Consider the following 24,125-nt stretch of genomic DNA (forward strand, 5'->3'; position numbering starts at 1 on the left):
CACACACACACACACACACACACACACACACACACACACACACACACACACCATGGTGCCAGGGTAACATGGGAATCTAAATTAATAGATAGTGTGGTATAGTGTGTTTTTCTTTGATATACTATAAGTCTTCCTAGAAAATAAATAAATGAAGACATTTATTTTGGTTAGTTATTATATAATGCACCATATTACTACATGTTTGTTAATACATTAATTTTGTAAGAACTGCTTCATTCCGTTAGCCGGGAAATCCAGACCCAGATCTGAAAGATTAAGAGTCTGGCATGGAGTAATGACAGTCGCCCATCTAGAGGGACGGCACCAACCGTGTATTTGAAAATCTCACGCAATTGGATAACACTAGGACCAATCACAACAACACACAGTGTGATGTATCCAGGACCCCGTACACTTAGCTACCAGCGGAGCTAACTGCTAGATTAGACTATACACACACACAAACACGCTATGGTGCCAGGGTAACATGGAAACCTAAATTAAAAGATATTGTAGTAATGTGTGTTTTTCACTGATGCGATTGGTGCAGCTCACATCTGGCCCCGCCTTTATCAGATACACCGATGTGATTGGTGCAGCTTGGCTACAAGGGCATAGTTAATGAGCAGCATTCCTTGATGCCAGAGTAACTCACTGAGAAAATTCAAACTGTGTTCTCTGGATTTCCAGGTGAGCATTATGTAATCATTTATTAAAATCCAGAGACATTTATTTCATAATGCATTATGTTTTAATTCAAAATGCAGCAGATTATGACATAATGTGGGTGTTATTAAGTGTTATCAGACGGGAAGTCGTCATATTGGAGATACTCCACATCACAACAAAGCACAGGCACTGAAGTAGATCCTGAACGTCGTCAAGGAAACTGGTTATTGCTGTGTTTTAGGTTGTACCGATAGGTCAGACCGAGAAAACGATGGAATATTATTGACTTCTAAAAGTTATTCAAAACCAGGAAGAGGAATGCCAGAAGTTATCAGAGGAAAGGAGGCGCTTGTGGTTGGTGAAGCTCAAACTCACTCAGGAGGTGTACAGTGTAGAGCACACTGTGCAATACTCCACTGTACTTTGTTCAGTGGTTTACACCGAGTGCTTCCAATATGGCCGCCCACCCTGGTTACTGCCCAAAACGTGACGTCGGTGAAAACCATCCATAAAGTGAATTTTTATTACATTTTCCTCATCATCGTTCCATCACACTAGAGTTTGTTTGCCCCTTGGTGCAGATTGTTTCATGCACTGAAACTTACATAAAGACTTTCAAAACATGTACAGGATGGTGAGACCTGAAAAACACAAAGTACACAGTTGCAGGTACTGCAGATTCACAGTAATATAACTTCATGCTTAGCCTCCTGCATGTGTGTTTGCTTTAGTGGAGCTGTGAATGAAGAAGTCATCATTAATCATCTCCATTAGCAGAGACACAGCATTGCTGTTTTCTACGTCTTGTTCCTCACCATCATCTCTTACGTGTTTTGTTTGTTCTGATAAACTGGGCACGAGGAGTATTTTAAGTGCACAGTAAGATGTTGTTAGTCATCCATCTTATCTGCAGTTCAGATAAACTCTTGCTTTTCTTCTTTCTCCACACGCCTGCTGTGTGTCAGAGGAGCTTGGTGTTATCTGTGAGCGGCCGGGTTAGATTCTGCTCTCATGCTATCTCTTAGTTTGGACTGTTATCCCGCAGCTATCTGCAGACCAGAATAGACTGATACATACAGTACATCTGGCAGAGCAGTGTGCTTGCTGTGTTGCTTTATTAACACAGAAACCCCCTTCTACATATATCGTATAATATTCAGTATTAAACTGGACCTATAATAAAGTGTATATGTACCTTTTTAATGGTGCATATAATACTAAGCTTTTAAAAGAAATGATGCCATATTCATATACATCATGTTTTGATGTGAAAATGGGCCACAGTGAATGCTTAAGCTCCAACTGTGTCTGGGAATGGCTACCATACCTATACCATATACCACACATACCATACCCAGTAAGCCTATCATCAATGTTGTGTACATTACAAAAATCCTGTTCACTAATAGCATGTTGGATTCATGTTAAATTTCAGAAATATTTAAATTTATCTTTAAACCATCGTACAAAACGTTGGCAGCTCCCTCCTGCAGCAACTCCGAGGAGCCTGTAGGGGTCCCGGACCCCTTGTTGAAGATTTCTGAATTAACATAATTAACAATAGAATCTTATACCACATATGAACATCTTCATCATTGCTTCTAGTGCTTTCTACTGACAGATGTGGACTCTGCCCTCCTCCCCCAGGAGTCAACTGTGAGGTGGAAATCGATGAGTGTGAGTCCGGGCCCTGCCAAAACGGGGCCACCTGCCACGACCTGGTCAGCACGTACGTGTGCGAGTGTCTTCCCGGCTTCGATGGCATCGACTGTGAGCTGGATGTGGATGAGTGTGCCAGTGAGCCCTGCCAGAACGGAGCCCGCTGCCATGACATGGTGAACAGGTAGGCCAGTCAACAACCTGCTGTCTGGGGTCGCTTCAGCTTGTGCATGGTCCCCCTATTTGGACTTGTATTATTGGACCTAGCGCGGTTTGGCCTCTCATTTGTTATCATTACGTCCATTTTGCTGCAAAAAAGATAAACCCAACAAATACCCAGAAGGTTTTTGACAACAGAAAGTTCTGAAGGTGTTCACAGAATTCTCAGACATAATCAGTCAGCTGCACAGTAAAACTAATTGGTTCTTGTTGCCTATCGCACAACATATGTACTTCTATATGATTCAAAGGACATAATAAATATCTTAATGATTACGAAAATATGAAAGACTACAAAAAGTTACCAAGATTGAAAAGGTTTTGGACAGTTTTGGATTAGGAAATAGAGTTGCTAATATTAAATGCCGCAGTGATGGACAGCAGCATCCAGACTGCTAGAAGAATGTAGAAGGATTCTGGAAACAGAGCCTTATGGCTGTAGAATAACTTGTGGGCTTGTCAGAAATAACGGGGTGTTTTTTCTATGGAACTGGAATGTAAAGTTAAAACATGACAGGAACACCCTGGGGCTAAATTATACAACTCTCACTATTACAACCACAGAACAGCCTCGTTCTAAGGCGTCAATAACATAATTCAAAAAGAGTCAGAGAGCAACATCTTCAACAGCAGGCTGGAAGGTTTTAAGCATGCAGTGTCATACCTGTAACAAGGGTCGATTTTTCTGGGGGGGATTTCCCCCATTCTGGTCTACATATCCCTGCTGAATTATTTTTTTATCTCCGGTGGGGACAAAATGTATCCCCCCTTTAAAGTGATCAATGATACTTCACCAATAGACCATATTATACTTAAAATAGAAGTATTTTAACATAAGTAAAGCAGTGTAAAGGGAACAGTCTATAGTGCCATAGAACAATAATATCTGAGCAGCAGTTGCTGGTTGTATTTAGTCTCTACAGAGTTCCAAGACACCGGCTACCAGCAGCAGTTGCTGGTTGGATTTAGTCTCTACAGAGCTCCAGGACACCGGCTACCAACTGTCAGTTACTAGATACCAGATGTTCAGCCGTTAATAGATGACTGTGATGACGCTCCTTTCAGGGGCCATGGTAGTTTAGCCAGAAAAGGTGAGCGTCATGCAACGATTACAGTTAAGTTTAGGAAAAAGATTGTGGTTAAAGGAACAAACAAGTGTTTTCTGTATGAAAGTATTTTCTTTTCAACAGGAAGTGAACTCCGCTCTGTGGCTTGAAGCGCTGTGTTTTATGTTGACACCACGTTGTGCTATTTCCTTCTGGTTGGATATTGGATATTGAAGTGCATAAGTGTTTTGGCATGGCTGGCCAAGTGGCTCCATATACCTGGTGTTAGCAGGTCGATTTAATAGTTTAATAGTTTTGTTTTGTTGTGTATGATCAAAAAACAACCCCACCTGAAGGTTTTTCACAAATTTCGCTCTGCCTTTCACCACACCCAACAGTGACGTCAAGGGGGGCTTGAGTACATCTGGACTCTACCTATGAGTACAATAGATGCAATAAAAGACAATAGTCAATGCCCGATGATATAAATACATGTATAAATAGCAGATCTCAGTTTTGTAATATTTCTTAAGAGTAAAAAACAAGTTCTGGCCAGCTGCTTTATATGTGTCAAACAACAAAGAAGATTGGTCAAATACACAGGTTGACGCCAACAGCAGAGGAAAGAGGCCCCCCCATCCACTATCCCCCTATACCTTCCCACCCCCCAACCCTCTTCAGTTGCCTCTCAGGGTCTCCGGTCCCTGTGTGGACGCCACAGATGGACAAAGCTGGCTTGTTTGTCTCTGGAGCTGCCTTCTTCTCTCCTCCCTGAGAAGGAAGTTTGCTGTTCAGGTATTGCCCTTTGTCTGATCTCTCACTCATTTTGTCTCCTGCAGCTATGAATGTGACTGCACCGATACAGGATTCCAGGGTGACTACTGCGAAGTGGACATCCCTGAGTGTGCCTCCAATCCCTGTCAGCACGGCGCCTCGTGTTCAGAGGGAGTCCGAGGATACGCCTGCCTCTGCTGGCCAGGTACTCCCCCTGGCCCATGCCAAGCCCTCTGGCAGTGTCAGCACACAGTTAGACACGCAAACTGCCCAGAGGGCAATAATCTAAACTGCTAATTATACAACAAGTGTACACAACCTGTGTCTTATTTAAAAAGATGCTCTGTTGCTGTTCTCTCACAGTTACTCAGGACAATAGTAGTGATTAGTATTTTTAGGACGAGTGGAAATCAGGGTCAAAGATGTGTTTGACAGTGGGGTCACTGTAGAAAAACACTGGTCTAACTAAAACATTGTAATGGGATAGAATATTAGCTGACAGTTAATACCAGTAGGAGGCATGAATGCAACATATGGGATGCCAACTGCCGTAAAACCCTGAGATAAAGAACTAATATTTTTGCTTTGCATCAGAATCCAACACGTTCTCTTAAAAGAAAGTTATATAAAGTGCAAACTCGCAAATGTTTTTAGTTTGTTTGGTTATTTACAGAAATGTTATCAATAAGGATCACCAATACTTAATAAGAGTCATGCTAGCAGCTCTGTAGCTTCACAGCATGCTACAATACTCTCAATGACATCACTAACAAAGTTAATATGTGAGCACATAATATTTATCATGTTTATTATCTTAATTTAGCACTTGTGCAGGTTTATTAGCAATAAACACAAAGTCCAGCTGAGGCTAATGGGGATCTTTGTTTTGCAGGTATTTGGTCATAAGCCAAAGAAAATTTTTGGATGTATAAAGGATAGTTCCAGTAAATGCATTTGAAAATAAAGAGCAACCAATGAAAATGTCTCCCAGCGTGAAGTGTTTCATATAAGAAACACCTCAGGACCAACCATCAGTAAAATGAATAGTCAACCCTGCAGATGAATGATTAAGAACATATGTAGTACCAAACAACACACTGCAAGACTTCTGCTTGATCAGAATGAGGTTATTTAAAAACTTGTGGAAGAGATGAAAGAAAGCTACTTCTCTGATGTCATCAGATTGTGACAGATCTAAGAAGACATATGGAACCCTTCATATGTGTGCATCCTGTTGTTGCCTTCTCTAGGTTATGAAGGAGCAGACTGTGAGATAGATATCGATGAGTGTGGCGAGCAGCCGTGTGACAACGGCGGCGAGTGTTTCGAGCGCTCTGATCCGTCCCACTGGGAGCTGGACTGGGAGCTCAGCTTTGCAGATGCTGCTGGATACATCTGCCAGTGTCAGCCAGGCTTTGCAGGTCAGGGAACCTGAGGAAATCAATCAGTTCTCACACCCTTTTAAACTTTTCTGACAATCATTTTATTTATTTCACATTACAGGAGAGAACTGCTCGGTCAACGTTGACGAGTGTGAGTCTGAACCGTGCCAGCACGGGGCCACTTGTGAGGATAAGATCAACGGCTACACCTGTGCATGCGCTGCTGGTTTTCTAGGTGAGTCAGGGACCATGTAATCCATGGGCTCATGTTCAAATTAAGAATACTTTATGCTCTTTGAATCAGTGGCAATGCAACATTTTTATGCTATTCTAAAAATAAATATCATGCTTATACATACGTAGTATACAGAAAATAAAATAAAACCATCAAAACAATTTATAGTTAATGGACTAACATTAGTAAAGAGCCAGCTATGACAAACATAACACATGTTTTAATCCCTTAAATCCAACTGATCCAAACATTATTCCAACCCCAAAAAACTTTCAGAGTCTAAATTGCTACGGAGCCAGGATCAAACTCCTGGATGGTCCGCTCTGCCACCTGTACCTCCCATCTATAGAGGGGGACCATTACATGACAAAAAGCTGAATTCCTGAATAGCAATGATAAATTATATTGGTGCAGAGTATTTTACCCATTCTCATCTGGTCACCCTACATCTATATCAGGGTTGGCTGGTGGAAAAAGGCATTTAGTAATAATAGTCTGGATCAAGGAAGTACATTATCAGGATATCTGCCTGACATGTCCCCTAGCTTCCTCTCTCAAGCAACAACAAACTTCAAGCTAGAAGCTACACTCTGAAAAAGTCAAGTTTAAATGAAAGTTTGATTGTTGTAACAAGGCATACACAACACACACACACACACACACACACACACACACACACACACAAAGCAATCTTCAAATCAAATTAATGAAATTAAATGATGAATGAAAACATTTCAGGAGCTTTTCAAGCAAATGAAATAAGGCAATTTAAGTAATAGCCTAAAGAAATACAGAACGTTAAATGCACCTTTGTCTGTTTGATAAAGGTTGATAAAATGACAGAACAAATGTTTGAAGAATTGATTGACCATTTAAAAAAAAGTGAAACCATATTTATGAGGCTTTTTAAAAGTTCCACCAATGGGCTTTGACCTGAGAGCTACAAGCAGGGTGGGGGAGTCAGCAAATGACTTACTTTGTTGACAAGAAGAATATGGGGACAATGTCATCTTATCGTTCCCTTTGCCTCCATGGTTCTGCTCTGGTAGCCTGTAGTCCTGTCGACCACGGCTAACCCTCTGTGTTGCCCCCTGTAGGTGAGCTGTGTGAAGTCAACATTGATGAATGTGAGAGCCAGCCGTGTCAGAATGGGGGCTGGTGTGAGGACGGCAGGGCATCCTACACCTGCCACTGCCCTGAGGCCGAGTCAGGTGAACTTCCATGGGGAGGGGCTAACTGCCATGTGAAACTCTACGGCTGTGTAGACCATGAATGCCAGAACGGTGCCAAGTGCCAGGCGTGGCTGGAGGCTGGAGAACACGGCCACACATGCTTGTGCCCCCATGGCTTCTATGACGAGCAGTGCTCCACCAGAACTACTTTCTCCTTCTCCAGTCCTGGATTCATCCACATTCAGGTTGTTCTAGAAGAAAGGACCCGCAGGGAGGTGGAGCACCGTGGTCACCATGGTTTTGGAGTACAGCTACGCTTCCGCACAACTATACACAATATGTTGCTCTTCTACAGAGGGGATGTGGACAATCACCTCTTCTTGGAGATTGTGAATGGTGGTCTTCACGCAAAGGCCTTTTCTGAGGAGTCTGAACTGGATGTAACATTTCCTGGTTTGGTCAGTGACGGAGACTGGCGGGATGCTCATGTGTTTGTAGATAATGAAGGGCTGGTTCTGATTGTGAAAGGCGCTGGCTGTGACAGGGATGGGTGCACAGTCACAGATGGTGGTGCTGATGAAGCAGCTTTCCAACCCTCTGAAGCCTTCACTCATGTATATGTAGGTGGAGCACCAGAGCACCTTTTGGAGTACTCTGAGAGGGGTGCAGGCTTCATTGGATGTATGGAAGACCTGATGATTGATTCTAAGCCTATCCTACCACAAACACTTCCAGAAGACCAGGGCCATGAGCTGGGCTGCAGTAAGACTGAGTGGTGTCAGCCGGACCCCTGCTATGGACATGGACGCTGTGTGGACCTGTGGACCAGCTACCAGTGTGACTGCTACCGGCCCTTCCGTGGTGAGCGCTGCTCTCGAGGTAAGCACTTTACCACCTGTAGGGGTTTTAGAGAAGTATTTTTTACTTCACCTTACCAAACACCGCAGAAAATTTACAATTCTACATGAAAGTACAGCAGTGTTATGACAAAAATGTATCAAAAGTAAAAGTGCTCATTATGCAGAGGGGACCTGGTCACTGTAATACTCTTATTGCTTTGTTAATACTGATGCAGTAAAGTAGTGTTTCTCAAATGTTGTACACCACGTACCATTTTAGAAAATATGAGGCTCGGGCTCTCTGAGTGACCCCATTTTGGCCCACGTAAAGAACGAGTGTCCTAGGCTTACAGACAGCTACTTCAGAACGAAGATTTATTAGCAAAAACAGCCACGCTGTCAATTTACTTTCTCCTTCCCTCTCAAACTGAATCCCTATTTGTGGTGATTTGGGTCATCCCTGTTGTTTTGCATCATGGAGACTACACCACTGCTTATGTAACAACTAGCACTCCACTTGTCCACTATAGTTTCTATAGGTCAAATTATTCTTCTCCTCATCCACACTTCTCTTCTTAATACATCCTGTTTGAAACACCGATTGCAATATTTTTGAACCATTCATTTTACCTCTGCTAACTATCTTGCCATCACATCTTGTAACTAATTATGGATCTATGGGCACTATGTAACATTAACAAGCTGATTTTGAAACAAAAAAAAGACTAATTTTAAATTTATTTTAACTGATCGTAGTTTCAGTAATATTGGAAATGTTGTAGGATTTCTATAGTATGGTTTTTTTTAGCGAATCCAGCCGTGTACCACTAGAGGGGGCTCTCGTACCACCAGTGGTACTGGTACCAAGGTTTGAGAAACATTGAAGCATGCACAAACACTGATTAACATCAATGACATTGATTGACATCGTTAGAATGGGACAACTTTCCCATAACTACTCTTATAAATTATTGATTATCTTATTAGTAGCCTACACAGTTTGGTGACATAATGTAAAACCCAACATAGCTCCACCCAGAATGCACCTGACTGAAACCAGTCTGGCTGTGCAGTGACCAAAATGTTTAAAGTTGCATAACATAAAGGTACAAGTACCCTTCAAATGGCACTATGGACCTATGAGATTCCAGCACCAATGTACACATGGAATCAGCTGATGGATGTGTGAGAATAACTGCAGAACTGATCTCTGACCAGTGACACCACAGACATGAATAATAAGAGATAAAGTGACTTTTACAGATGATTCAGGGTCAGAGGGTAAAAACCATCACCACACAGATCAAGGCTCGTTCCCTAGCAGCAATGTTTCTGACTGGGTCTGGAATGCTAGGAAGCTAGTAAGGAAAATATGTTTAATTAATTTGTTTTATGTTACATAAAACACTTGTGGCTGCAACATGAACTGTTGCTTTGTATTTCCGTGACTTGACAATGTAAGTGATTGATGACCAGACCCAAAAACAAAAGCCAAATAGAAGGAGCTGCAGCGCTGTGAGCACAATTTACTACTGCAAACATATTCAATCCATATGACAAAGTTATTTACCGTTTGCAAAACATGTTGATTGAAACAACTTATTTGATATTGCAGTGGAATTCCTGATACTGGTGTCATATTACTAAATGGTTTAGTCCTGTTTTTCTGTGATTAATCCAAATATTGTAATGTGCTCCTGTCAGAATTCCCTTCGTGGACATACAGCCATGAGGACACAGTGAGCTTCAGTGTCTACGATGTAGGTCAGAGCCACGGGAGCAACTTCAACGTGTCCTTCTTCCTGCGCTCCTTAAAGCCAGACGGGCTGCTCTTCCAGCTCCGCAGGGCCACAGGCGTCTACTTCTCTGTCTTCCTGGGGATGGGGAGGGTTTTTGTCAGCTCTCTGCCCAACAATGCCCCACTGACAGCTCCAATATTTGTGACTACTGGCGAGAAGCAACTTCTACAGGTGGAAATCCGACACAGACAGGTGATCTTTGAGCACGCAGGACTTCGCTACGGAATAGGAGAGATCCCCGAAGTAGATGTCAAGAGTGGGGATCAGGCCTATGTAGGGGGACTTCCAAGAGACTGGGACTCTGACATGTGGGGGGGGCATTACAAAGGTTGCCTGCAGGACCTTCGGCTAGACTCGGTGCATCTCGATGTGGATGCCTGGAACAGCTCAGATGAGGAGGAAGTGTATTTACCAAGTGATGCTGACAACGTACAGAAGGGCTGCGTCAGTGATGACACTTGCAAGGTAGGAAATACTTCCTAAATAAAAAAAGCCCCGCCACAGTTCTAGTGTGAGTTGCTTCTACTTTCCTCATCCTTTGCTGTAGGCAGCAGGATCTGCAGAGACAATGTTCAATCACTAAGAAATTCAGAGCTAGTCTTGCATTTTTTTGGGAAAAAGGCAAGAGGAGGGCTCTAAAGACATTATAGGTCGATTTAAGAAGACTCCCAAACCAGTTACTTCCAAAATGTAATACATTAAAGATTAATGTCATTTGAGAGTAATTGGTTATATGACAAAATTACTGTCTCTGAATTGTAATGCGTTATGCTACTTTTAAGTTACTTTCACCAAAATACCAGCAGGTTTGACTTGACAGCTAGCGTGTGAATTTAACCACATGATCAATATAGTCTCCTCTTCATCCACTTTAACACATTGGAGATTATTCAGAATATTTGATTAATAGCGAGTTCCTGTCCACGGCTGAGGAAATCAGAAGGGATTTACGTGTTACAAGCCTAAACATTGATTTCCGACATGGCAAAAAGTGACTTGTCAAAAAGACTGACTACCCCCTCTCCCCTCCCCCCTTTCAGCTAGGTGTTAATCAGGTCCCGGGACACCAGCCTGAGCCTCCATTTCAACAATGAATGAATGAAAAATAGCAATGTGTGTCATCTAAATCCACGCCTAGCCGACTAAGTAGGGCCTACGTCCTGTTGCAGCCAATGAGCAGCCGACAGGAGCTGGCTGCAGGACAACTCAATCACCAACAGTTCTTAATGTTCTATCACACTACAACAACTCCAGAGTCTGCTCTTGAGACTCATTTTCGGGACAATTAGGGCACAATTTGGGATTTGGGACAACTGTTTGGATTTCGAGACCGAATGTTTGGGGACGTCTGGTTACCCGACTCCTGAATGAGACGGTTGACAGAGTGTCTTGCATACAGATAAGCCATAGATGCAGCGGCTGTAGTCTACATGCATTCACTCATTCAAAGATAGATATGTGCAGCCCTCACAGTGGGTCACCATATTGACCCATGACAGTTTTGGACAACACAGCTGAAGCTGGTCTGATTAGGACTGGTGTTTTATCAAATGTCAATGCTTTCCTTTTCAGATGAAACCTTGTCAGAATGGAGGAGAATGCACCATCACCTTCAACGATTTCACATGTTCTTGTCCAGAGGAATACACCGGAAAGACCTGCGAAACCCGTGTGTGGTGTGTTAGTGGTCCTTGTGTCAACGGCGGCCATTGTGTGGACCTTCCAGATGGATATGAATGTAAGATTGTCTTAATATTTTTACTACGTGGTGGCTAGTCAGAAAAGACTAATTTCTTTGGCCCACCCACAAGTCCACACAGATACACAAAAAGACATTTCCCAGCTAAAGGGAGTTCATTTAGGTAATACTTGTTAGGAAATGACAGAATCTCAGTTTCTGGTAATAAATAAATAAATGGATATGGTATCAGATAGTACTCCAGGTCAGAGGACTCCCTTAGTTGACGTATCGGCATCGGGAGCGAAGACATTCATTCTTTGTTGTCAGACTGTTCCATAGAATAAACTCAATAAAATCATGAACATAAATGAAATATTTCTCCATGTTGCCCGTTAGGTGTGTACAACGCCACGTTTGAGAACAGCGCTGTGCACTACAGTGCTGCAGGCTCCCTGGCTGAACCTGTCTCTGACGTATACATGGAGCTGCGCACTCGTTCAGAGAACGCTGTGCTCCTGAGGGCCTCCTGGGGCTCGGACCTGCTGCTGGTCGGTCTGCTGGACTCCTCAGTCCGGGTGGAGATCCACATTGGCAACAGTGTCGAGGCACTGACCTTTACAGGAGTCCGTCGGGTGGCTGACGGGAGCTGGCATCGCGTCAACATCTCAATGGCTGAGAGGGAGCGCAAAGCCTCTCCCTGGGTCATCACCGTGGATGGAATCACAGACGCCAGTAGTGGGCCAGAGCGCACAGGGAGCCTTGTCTTTCTCAGGGCCAAGGGGGCCACGCTGGCCATTGCAGAGAGCTTCACTGGCTGTTTGGGTGCAGTGAGGCTCGGCGGAGTCTACCTACCTTTTGTCGATGACTACAAAGCCCCGCAGCCGTCTCAGTTCCACTTAGTTGGAAAAGCAAAGATTCGTTTGGGTTGTACCAGTGCCCCTGTTTGTGATTCAGACCCTTGTATGAATGGAGCCACCTGTGAAGACCTCTTCAATAAGTTTGGCTGTGTGTGTGACTCGGGTTGGGAAGGGGAAGTGTGTGAGACAGACACTGATGACTGTGCGTCTCAGCCCTGTGTTCATGGAAGCTGTAAGGACTACTTAGCTGGTTACGAGTGCCGCTGCCACCCTGGATATGCTGGTCCACTCTGTGAGCAGGATCTGGACGAGTGTGAGCATCACGCCTGTGAACATGGAGGCATCTGCCAGGATGGAGCCAACATGTACACCTGTACTTGTCCCAAGGGCTACAGTGGCCCTCTCTGCCAGTGAGTACTGACCCGTCCAGACACACAGTGCTAGCGCTAGCTTTAGGGTTAGCATGCAGTGCCTTCACAGTCAGCATTAACTGAAGCTAAGTGTCATACCTTTTCCATCAGGTGGGACTATCCTCCGATCCAGTGTGGTGAAGATGTGCAGTGTGAAAATGATGCTATCTGCAATGACGGGCTGTGGGGGGCTAACTGTACCTGTATGCCAGGCTTCACAGGCACCAGGTGAGCTCACTTTAGAATCATTCAAAAAGACGACAGTGCACCAGTCCACCCAAATGATTAGTTTGACCTAAATGCAGTTTAGTTTGATCCTAATTGTTTGACATGAAATTTGCAAAGTAGTCTTTTTGAAAACTGTTCACTGACGCTGCTTCTAGAAAGAAAGACACGTTGCTGTTGAACGTTTTACATGGAATTCTTCATGCTTTGAGCAGCACATACTAAAATTCACGTCTGTTGTTAAATGTGTTTTAATACTGATGAAGTAGTAGAGGCTTTAGTAGCAAACATGATAAGTGTGGTTCTGTTTGTCATGTGTTTTGCATCCTGCAGGTGTGAACTGGAGATTGATGAGTGCGAGTCTAACCCCTGTCGAAACGGGGGTTCCTGTTTGGATCGGTTCAACATGTTTGTGTGTGAATGTCCTCCTGGCTACAGCGGTCCAGTCTGTGACACTAACGTACGTTGGTTACATTTTTATTCTTCACGAACAAGCCAAGAGATGAGATGACATTTTCACTTGTTTCCTAGCAACATGTACCACATATCCCTAGAAACATAAAAAAAGTGATTTTTTTTTATTGATTTGAAGGCTAGAATGTGTAAGAATCCTGTTGTGTGTGACTCTGCAGAAACGTGCCCAGAGACAAGGCATCCCCTGGCTGCTGGTGGCCATCCCACTGCTCTGCTTCTGCGTGCTGATCCTCACCGTCGGCCTGGCCTTCATGGTGCTCACAGCCAGGAAGAAGCGCCAGTCGGAGGGCGCATACAGCCCTAGTGCTCAGGAGGTGGCGGGGGCTCGGCTGGAGATGGACAGCATGCTCAAAGTGCCGCCAGAGGAAAGACTCATCTGACACAGAGGCCGAGCATGATGGGAAACTTTTAGCTCCTCCACTGAGGGCATATGTTGTCTGGTGGTGCCAGGTACTGAGCCGGTCTGCTGCATTAACTCTGTAGGTGCTGTGCCCCCACTAGTTTGTCTATGGCGGGCCGTCATCTGTGTTTATAGTCCCAGCTAGTGCAGACGCTACGGTACACCCACGCTGTGGAAAGCATTGTCAGTAGTTGTTAGGGCCCAGCAGCCCTAGACCTAGTCCTAGACCCAGCAGTCAGTAACGCTGCCCGTCCTCTACCGGCTACTAGATGCTGCTCTAGGACAATGCTCAGTCTCTATTGGGGAGGGTTGGGAATATGCTCCAACCTAGAATTACTTTCTTTACTATAAATGTTCCACTTAAAAGACAAGGCTTAATTACGTTGGGTTATTGAATTAGGGGTGTCCATCCACCTGACCTCACACATGAAGCATGTCACTGAAGAGTCTGGGAGCTCCCTGGAACTCTTTTCTCCATGCTTCTTGTTTGAGCTTTAACTGGGGCTCTTTTAAATCACCATCATCATTCCGTTGTGTTCTCATATGCTGCGATGGTTTCATGGCTCCGCCAGCTGCTGATATTCACCGATGGGGGGTAGGTTGCAGATTGCTCCTCCAGCTTCCACTAAACATAGAAGCTTTCATGGTTTTTACAAAGTACTAGAGAGTAGGATTAAGATTGCATACAGGATTCTTACCAGGAGACTACAGACTGCAGATTGGAGGATTGGAGAGTGCAGTTTCATATCGTCTGAAACTCAGACACACAAGAGGACTTCTAGACTTTTCTCAGCAGTAAAATTGCACCTCCGGCCTCCTGTCACTGCCTGGATGACACACATCCTGAGGTTTGTCTGTGCATCCCTGACCACATATCAGCGCAGTGATGGCCTTGCTCTGCACATGTTTGTACTCGTACTTTGTGTGTGAAGGCAGGGCGAGGCTCCAGCGCTTAGTGGTTCCACTGACTGACACACACATCACGAGATGTTCATCGGTTAACGACTCATCATCACTGGCATGTCCAGACTTTGACAGCACCGATTCATGCAGGGCTGGCATGAATCACACACACACACACACACACACACACACACACACACACACACACACAGCAGTACTCAAGTGCTAAAATACAAATTCATCTTCATTTAGGAATACCCTCCATGTGGACACGAAATAAGACAGATATTGTGTAAATTGATTATTAATAAATGACCAAAATCAGTTGCTATGTAGTGAACCTGAGACTGTTGGGGGTCCGGCGGCTGTCTTCCAGGGGTGGTGTGTAAAGAGACAACAGTATCACATATACTGGATCGGGGGGGGGACTGCTTTCCAGGGTATAAAACCCATACAGAAACTTTATTAAACGTTATTTTCATTTTGTTTTGTACACGGCCTGGTCCTGTGTCACCGCTGTACAGTTTCTATATTTATTCTCTGTCCTCACAAAGGGAGGTTTCAGTAGCAAGGTGTGTTTTTATCGATGCAGAATATATTATGAACATCTCAATATGAAGGCGACATTGTTACAATCTAAGGTTGAAATATTGCACCAAAATAAGTAATGCAAGGAATAAACTGACCCATGGGAACACGCTGTGGTGTGTGTATTTAGTACACAGTATTTATACACAATAAAGTCAAACTGGTTCGGAAGTGTGTGTGCAGCGTATCCCAGCATGCATTGGACCAGAGGACAGGTGTCCTGTATGTTCAGACTGGGGGGGGGGGAACTAAACATCTTTTCATCTGTTCTGTTGTGTTTTAGAAATATGAGCACCATTTAAAAGACAATGCTTTGGAATGTGCAGAAATTAATCTACGTTTTATGTTTTCTAGACAACAGGGGAATGAAAATAAACAAGTTATAACAATGTCTTAAAAAATGTATTTTAATGTCAAAATGTATTATAAAATGTCTTTGCCAAAAGTCTTCAAACAATGATTTGTCTTTGCAGATCTAACTAAAAGAAAAATTTCACTTTTTTTTTACATTTTCAAAAAATATCTTAACTTTCCCAAATTAACTTCACTTTACAAAAATGTCATTGGTTTCTAAAAAAAGACATGGTATAAATTTACAAAAAATGACTTTGCTTTCCAAAAATGCCCTTTCTTTATTTACTTTTTTTTTTAAGTCTATAATGAAAAAAATGTCTTCACTTTCCCAAAATGACTTTGAAATATAAAGGTTTTCACTTTCCACAAATGTAATAAAAAAAACAAATGATCTCACACCCAAAGAATTTACTTGACCATCAAAAACAACAACTTCTTTTTTCTGATAGCATCGTATGGCGTGTAACCACGGTAACATGAGCCTCAAACAGTGCTTCTAAAAACTCTCCATCAATCCCATCGTTACAGAAGAGTTTTTCATGGCAGGCTCTGCTGTCTTTTCCATGTAATATGCATATAATAATCAGAGGCCGGAGGAGGGAACATGGAAACAGAACCAATGATCACAACTGGCCAATGCATTATCTAAAGACATAATAATAATATGTAATTATAAAGACATTTGCACCATAAATTGATGCAGAAAAATTCATTAGAATGCAAAAATGACGACACCCCCCCCCCGACACACACACACACACACACACACACACACACACACACACACACACACACACACACACAATGTTGAACCCAAAAGTACGCCCTTCCAATGTGGACATTAGTCTTCTGCTCTTGTGTGTCCATGTGCATGTATGGTCCCAGCTGGACGGTGCATGGGGACACACTGTACAGCTCTATTTTTACCAGCTGCAGTATCACCGACATGTCTGTGCTGTAAATCAGTCCCGGCTCATGATGTCCTCTGTATGGAGGGGCGTATGGCTCCTGCATTTTTGACATACTGTTCAGGCTCTTTTTTAACTTTCTGCTTTTATCCTCCCTCATCCTCCCTTTAGGGCACATGTCACTCATAAAGACTTCACTAAAAAGGCGGTAAAACATCCTCATCCTTTAGAAAGAAATGTTATCATGTGTTGATCTTGTAATTGTATTTAACATAGAGTATGTATCAAAGCTCCCCCTCCCCTCAACCACATGCCATTCGGCTTCTGTGGAGTTGTGTTTGGTAGAACACAGTTTACATCAAAGACATTTTAATGAGTCATTTGGATATCTCATTATAGAGTCCCATTGTCCAGGGGGGTAGGGTTTTTTTCCAGACCACATTCCTATTGTTTGCCCAAACAGTGTTAAACACGGAAAGGACCAAATCATCCAGATCTTTCAACAGTTCAGAGGACAGTCCGTCTCTCCCGGGCGTAGTGTCTCTACCAAGATAAATGGCATCGCTGTTTCATTTATGATGAAAAGGAAGTTCATTTTTATTATTATCAGAATTACTGTTCATCTTACATGGTTTTCTTCTATAAAGAGCTGACATTCTCTCTCTCTCTCACACACACACACACACACACACCCCAGTGTTTCACATCTTATACAATATCTCTTCTTTGAATTTCTCTCCAGTGCAGGAGGCTTGATTTGAGCTCCAGTTTGGCAGATGGAGTAGAGTAATCAAGTCCAGTAAATCATTTTGATTGGTAGTATCTGAATTTGATGAGACTATGGGGCGTGTGAGATGTCCTGTGCTGGGGAATGCCGACTCCTATGTCACATTCTATATTCACTTGGTTTGTCTTAAATCAAAGAAATGCGCCGTGATAACAATGTGATGGTAGGCCCTCCACAAGCCATTCAGTAACTTTGTAAAACAAATGAATCATTATGAATCCAAAAGTCACATAAACTCCAATATCTCTGAGTGGCTTTAAGCTAGCGTCATGCTGTGTTTTAAGCCTGATAGCTAATGTCAGAGCGTTTCCAAAAAGGGCTTTGGTGCATTCTAACCCTTCCACAAGCTTTTATAATGCACAATAATTCGAGAACAACACCGGTTATGTAGCCATTGTTTTGTATGAAAGATATTTTAGTGTTAGCTGCCGCCATCTTGGCTCTGACTGCCCGCCCTTGACTGATGACTGTGTCGACCAGTCACCTGCAGTTCTGTCAGGAGACTGAGCTTGCTTAGCCAATAGAGATCCCTAACGGATTCAAACAGGACGGCCTGGTGTGTGTAGCAGGCAGACCCAGGCAGGCCACATGAAGCCTGGATGTGTGAGCCATTTGGCCTCATGGTGTCGGACAGTGAAGGCATCGCAGTAAAGACCACGCAGATAACTTCCTAGATAAAAGAAGAATAGTTCTATGTATGTGTTACTTTATTTTGTCGCCGGATTTCAAAGAATTGGGACATGCCCATTTGGCATTCCACTAAAGAATATAAAACCTTAGAACATGAGTCCCCCCCATCCCTGTCAACAAGAAGCTCCTCCATACTCTGAGACACTCCTGTGTAGTTTCTCCGTGATGTAATTTATTAAATAATAACATATTTCAGGTAGCCATAGGCTCCTTACACACTGCTTCTACTAATGACAAAAAGAAAGAAAAGGCCAGATCCCCCAGCTCAACCGGCCACCAGCTTCCTGTCGGAGAACGAGAGCACCGGTCCGGACCTCTACAGGCCGTCGGTCAATGCTCCCACACACTACCCCCCCACCCCACCGCTACCACTAGGCCTAGCCAGACCAGCTCCACTGCCTGAGAGTCAGATCACTGTCCAGAAGATAAATGAAAGCAGCGCAGCCGCCCTAGCAGCAGCAGCAGCTGTGAGCTTAAGGAGGGGCGGCCAGCCACAACGAAGCTTAAATACAGAGCCCTGATTGGATGATGAGCAGCAGCTGTGCTGATTGCACCGGTGCCTCAGGTGAGAGTAGGCCACGCCCCCTGACCTGTATTCTGAACACAAGACTGAGGGGGAAACTAGACTTTTTGTTGTACAACTTTATTTGTATATCTTCACAAATATCACGTGACACAAACAACTGTAGACAGTTGGGCATTGTACTTCAAAAAATATCTATAAATAAAATTCCCTTTTAATAAGCATTACAACCGTACATAGTGATGACATTATGGTTAAAAGGTACTTAAATACACAGTAAGAAAATTTTAATTTTAAGGTAGGGGCTATTTTATCACATTGTCTTCTTTCATGTAGTACAGAAAACTAGAGATAGTGTAGTTAGCGTGACAGTGTAGGACTACTCCCCCCGGCCCGGATGTAGTAAAGAGCCATGAGGGCCTGGAGCCCCGCTGGTGGCAGTTCAGTGTAGGCCTACTCCACATTGACCTCATATAGTAAAGAGCCATGAGGGCCTGGAGCCCCTCTGGTGGCAGTTCCATGTCAACGGCTACAAAGACATTAGCAACACAGCTGAAGTGGTTTAGGCTTCATCTTCTAGTGGGAGAGTCATTAGCATTCATCCTTTGGAGACAAATGTCTGAATCAATCCAACATGTTGCGTTAGCAGGGCTACAATCACCTTAATTTTTCCATACTGTAAGGTTATTCTTTCCAGAAAACACAACGTTCTACTGTAACTTGAAACTGCATCAGACAGTGAATTCTCCGAATGTCATTCTCATGACAGATATGCATACTGGCCGAGAGGAACAGAGGGTCCCACCCCTCTCCACACGGACTGGAAGCCAGGGGTCAGAGGTCACAGCACCTCCAGCTGAGGAATCAGAGACACGGGGGGGCAATGCCATTTTGTGTCAACACAGCTGATACGGTTTTCTGTAATTGTCAAGTCAACAGCCACGCGCATTCAACCCCAAAAGCACGTTCCAATCATCTGACACGGTCCTGATCCAGGACTTGTTTTTGAATCTGATGTGTAGACGCATTACTGAGGCAGGAGAGAAATGAGGTCATCGCTGGTTGATGTCCGCGTGTCCGTGTTCCAGTAGCACGCACATGAAATTAGCAGAAGGTATGACCTGGATACATGCACCATCAAACTTCACAGGATAGCACAGATCTGATGCAGGCTCAGGGCCCAGCTGGAACCAAACCATGTCTCACTTTACTGACTTAATTTCCTGTAACTTTATCTTTATTACAAACTTCAATCAATATTGTTATATTATCAATAAATCCAATGACAAACATGTGACAGTGTCTCTGTGAGTTCTGAACCCAGAGAATCTTCACCAACTGGAACCTCTCAGGGCTGAAGAGTGGGTTATTCTCATCGGGAGTTGGTAGAGACCAAACCAGAGCTAAAACATCCCCTTAAACCCAGCGAGTGAACACCAACAGGACTGTGTGGAGCCGGATCATCTTCTCAGCTGAAGGGCTTTCTTCTGATTATCTTTCATGCTTACATGGCAGCGTACAGTTCTGCTATGTGACAAAACCTGAAAACTAGAATACATGTCATTCTGTGCTTGATTATGTGCAGTTCTGTTATGAAAACTAAACTTAATATAAAGAGATAAATCCCTGGGAAAAGAGCAACATGAAGTCAAAAATCCCTTGACCTTTGTGTGGCAGTAGGCAGCTGTGTGCTAACATGTTAGCCAGGACAACTTCAGCAGGTGAGCCATGATCATCCCCCTAGTGGTGAGAAAATATCTGAAATCGCTCCCCAAACGCATCACTTTAGCTCCTTTTTTGGGGGCAAATCACTAATCAAATCCCATAATGCTTTGGAAGAAGGTTCACTTATGTAAGATATAAAGTTTAATAGGAGGGAACTCTGTGTTCAGTGTGAGAACAATCAGGACAAATCACTTGTGTCACATGTCTTATTGTAACACTATTTTGCAATACATTTTATGATTGATATGTTATGATTGATGATCCCGTAACATTACTCAGTCCAAACCTGCATCTCGTATGGGAGAGAGCACTAACAGTAATGGGTTCCTTCCTCTCTCTGGATGTGTGTTGGATGCTGGTCTATTTTGAGCGAGGCCAGCCCCTCAGACCTCCAGCAGCAGATCCATGACTCTGGGAGGGGCAGTATAAAGAAGCAGAGCTGCCTGCAGCATCTCCCACAGATGCTACTCAGCATTCCCCCTGTAAGCTCCTGCCGTCCACCTCTGCACGCTTTAGGACAGGACTATCCACATCTGCAGAGGGGACAAACTGTGGACAAGATAATAACTCATCAGAGGCTTCTTTATCTTCTTTCTATGTGTGCAGGACGTTTGAAGCAAGTTGGAAGATGTCGAGTGAGAAGAACGCCGAGGTGGTGGGCTGCGACGCCTCCATCATGAAGAATGTGTGGGAGATCCGACAGAGAGAGCATGAGCACAAGCTGCAGCAGGAGCATGAACGAAGAGAGAAGAGTGCTCTGCCCTCGTAAGGACACAACCTCTGTGTGTGTGTGTGTGTGTGTGTGGGGGGGGGGGGGGGGGGGGGGGGGGGTCTGCGAGTCCTTAACACGGCCTAGGCCTTAGGAAATCTTAGTCTCTACATCAACATTTTTCGAGATTGTTTGGAATTTTGACTTCTTTGGATTGTAGCCACTCATAGTAGAGCAACAGGAAATGTGGCGCGCGCAGAGCCCAAACATTTTTAGCAACATTTTTTTATAATTTATTTATTTTATTGAATATCTTCAGCAGCAGGATCATATTTGAACATAATACCTTTCTACAGTCCTGGTGTGTCTCTTATTACTGACCTACAGAGAGAAATCTACGGCAGGCCGGAAACTTAGATTCACTCATCTGAATTTACAGAACAGAATTTACTAGAACAGTAAAGACCATAATCCAAATCAGAATCAGCTTTTTTGACTGAGTCTCTGCACACATATAAGGAATTTGACTCAGTCTTTTGTTGCTCTCAATGTGCTGTACATACAGAGAAATAGACAAAAATAGACAATAAATATGTTGGTCCTTTATCTACGGCTTCTAGTCTCACTGCACCCCTTCATAAAATTACACTCATAAATAAATCATAGAATCTCTTCTACTTCAGCCACCTGTAGACTCAGCGATCTGCACGATTTGGGTCGAATCTTATGTTTCCTTGTTTGGTCACCAATTCAACTCTCTGATGGACCGTTGTTTATCGGCCAATATCAGACTTCCAAGCCCAAAAAAAGCAATAGGCACAACTCCAAAAGGATATAAAAAACAAGACAGGTGGGGGGGGGAGATTTATATTTAATGAAGGTGAAGATTTAAGATGAAGGTGTCTTGTGAGGGAAATGTGATCCATCCACATAAAGGTCAGCAGTTAACCCAGACACCTGAGAGCAGACTGGCCTACATATTAGAAGAGATTATGTATCACGATTCTTACTAAGACGTGTAATAAATAGCTGGATAAACGGGCAACTAATGTGTTACAATCTGCACAGGGTGGAGTTACATAACAGCTAACACCAGCTGTAGTTGTGGAGTTCTGTTCAGAATTAGGAACTCAGTTTATTCTCTAGATTAATCACATACAATTTAAAATATTAAGGATTCACAAATGCATTTCAGGATTTATATATAATGACTCCATATGAAAACATTTTATGCACACACACATTTTTATTGTTGTAACATGAATCCACACGTAAAAATTAAGGTTCTCAAATGTATTTCTCATGATATATACACTGTATATTAATTTTTTTTTTAAGCCAGCTGCTCAGTAAACGTCTCACAGGAGCAAGCAAAGAGTTGCAGGTTTGCCACCCCTGGTCTAACCCTGACCCACTAAACATGTTGAACTAGCAGCAGAACAGTTCCAGTGTGTTGTATACTCATAGAATGAGTGTGCTATTAATGCCCCCCCCTACACACAAAGTGTCACCACAGGCCTAAATATACACAGTACAGTTACACACACTGCTGCCCTCACACCTTTGGACTTCCTCTGTGCATAGTAATACATCACAAATATTGTACTGTAGCCCTGTTTTACTCTAGTGTACAGCTGTTACACAACACAGCATCACAAAGTATGGGGGGGGGGGGACATTAGCTTCTGATAGCCATCACTGACCACAATATCTTTCCTCAGTTAGCAGCATGGTCTAAAGACGGCGATGTAAATGTAAATGGGCTGTATTTATATAGCGCTTTTCCAGTCTTAACAACTACTCAAAGCGCTTTTACATCTACAGGAAACATTCACCATTCACACACATTCACACACTGTGGCCGGGGCTGCCGTACAAGGTGCCACCTGCTCATCAGATACACACTCACACACATTCACACTCCGATGCGCAGCATCGGGGGCAACTCGGGGTTCAGTGTCTTGCCCAAGGACACTTCGACATGGGACTGCAAGGCCAGGGATTTGGACACCAGGCAGGCAGGAAACACTTCCATGAAACAATCGCCTTTTAGTGCAAGAATGAGGTTGCCATTAAATATATGTTGAGTTTCCAGGAAGTTAAAGTACACATTTTTTTTCTGTCATTAAGACACGTCATTGTATGTACTCATATTGTCTGTGTGCATTTTTACCTTTTTTCTTATATTGTTATTATATTATATCACATTACTATCTTATTTTTTCCACAGTATTAACCAAGATTGGGCAAATCGTTTGGCTGCTAAACAGGGAACTTACAAAAGAGTGGAGAAGAAACCGAAACCTGCTGAGAATCCGCCCAACAACAACGTCTGGAAGAGCAAGCTATCACAGGCTCCTCCTAGTCTTCCTAGTGGTAAAGGTTCAGGTCCAGTCGGCAGACCAGGGGGTCAAAGCAGAGGCTTCTCCACTCCAGCCCGCAACTACAATGACAAAAAGGGGCAGGACGATCATTTTAAAAGGCTACAATTACTCATGTTTATCAGCCAGACTCAACCTTCTGCTATGGTGTGGGGGAAATCATGGAAGTACAACAAAGGCTTGCCATTATCAGCAGAGGGCGATGTAGCTAGATCCAACTGGGGCCAGTGCTGGATGTTTGCTACCCAGCAACCTCACACTGAACCAGGCACCCCTTGGCTAAATGGACCCAACTCCAACTTGACGGAAGCTGACAGCCTCCATCTCTGGAAGAAACCTGACTACCGGATGGTGGAATCACAAGAGCTAGACTTAAGTATTTCCACTGAGGAGTGGCAGATGTCCTGGAGAAAATCTGACAAAAACAAGATGGAGGATGCATCTTCCATAAATGGAGAAAATGTTGCAAAATTTGGATTCTTCACCTCACTGGTGGAGACTCAGCACCAAAATGAAGCCTTGTCCTCATCAGAATGGAGCGAGTCATGGAAATCCACCAAGCCAGCAAGTCAGCAGGATCCCATTGCTGTTTCAAATGATGGTCTAATGAATGAGTCTATTGCTGAAAAGCAGAATAATGATAGAGGGATGAGCTCCAAGTGGAAAGAATGTTGGAGGCTTGTCAACCACCATGGCTCCAACAAATCCAAGGTGCC

At 43.5% G+C, this 24,125-nt stretch overlaps 2 protein-coding genes and 1 long non-coding RNA gene across 5 annotated transcripts in view; 2 read left to right on the plus strand and 1 right to left on the minus strand.

The window, feature by feature from the left end:
• The window catches only part of crb2a (crumbs cell polarity complex component 2a), a 137,368-nt gene extending 121,387 nt beyond the window's left edge, over positions 1-15,981 (plus strand). For 2 of the 3 annotated variants that reach the window (XM_032511916.1, XM_032511917.1), the window contains exons 3-12: positions 2,317-2,512; positions 4,433-4,572; positions 5,618-5,788; positions 5,871-5,984; positions 7,082-8,035; positions 9,700-10,259; positions 11,367-11,532; positions 11,872-12,742; positions 12,854-12,970; positions 13,301-15,981. In XM_032511916.1, the coding sequence (XP_032367807.1) occupies positions 2,317-2,512; positions 4,433-4,572; positions 5,618-5,788; positions 5,871-5,984; positions 7,082-8,035; positions 9,700-10,259; positions 11,367-11,532; positions 11,872-12,742; positions 12,854-12,970; positions 13,301-13,478 (3,467 nt within the window). In that variant the 3' untranslated portion in view covers positions 13,479-15,981. The remainder of the gene's footprint in view (positions 1-2,316; positions 2,513-4,432; positions 4,573-5,617; positions 5,789-5,870; positions 5,985-7,081; positions 8,036-9,699; positions 10,260-11,366; positions 11,533-11,871; positions 12,743-12,853; positions 12,971-13,300) is intronic. The other variant, XM_032511918.1, reaches the window with a different exon arrangement.
• Positions 3,156-12,873, minus strand: LOC116686880 (uncharacterized). The gene is made up of 3 exons (XR_004331391.1): positions 12,811-12,873; positions 10,271-10,273; positions 3,156-3,168 (listed from the first exon to the last, which is right to left on the minus strand). It is a non-coding gene; the product is annotated as an uncharacterized LOC116686880 (long non-coding RNA).
• A 4,720-nt stretch (positions 15,982-20,701) lies between the features above and the next one.
• Positions 20,702-24,125, plus strand: part of LOC116686875 (uncharacterized) — a 19,926-nt gene continuing 16,502 nt past the window's right edge. The window contains exons 1-3 of the mRNA XM_032511922.1: positions 20,702-20,801; positions 20,926-21,084; positions 23,259-24,125. The exon at positions 23,259-24,125 is cut by the window's right edge and continues 1,907 nt beyond it. Of these exons, the coding sequence (XP_032367813.1) occupies positions 20,948-21,084; positions 23,259-24,125 (1,004 nt within the window). The 5' untranslated portion in view covers positions 20,702-20,801; positions 20,926-20,947. The remainder of the gene's footprint in view (positions 20,802-20,925; positions 21,085-23,258) is intronic.

Source organism: Etheostoma spectabile, unplaced genomic scaffold (genome assembly GCF_008692095.1).
Source record: "Etheostoma spectabile isolate EspeVRDwgs_2016 unplaced genomic scaffold, UIUC_Espe_1.0 scaffold546, whole genome shotgun sequence".
Taxonomy (NCBI): domain Eukaryota; kingdom Metazoa; phylum Chordata; class Actinopteri; order Perciformes; family Percidae; genus Etheostoma; species Etheostoma spectabile.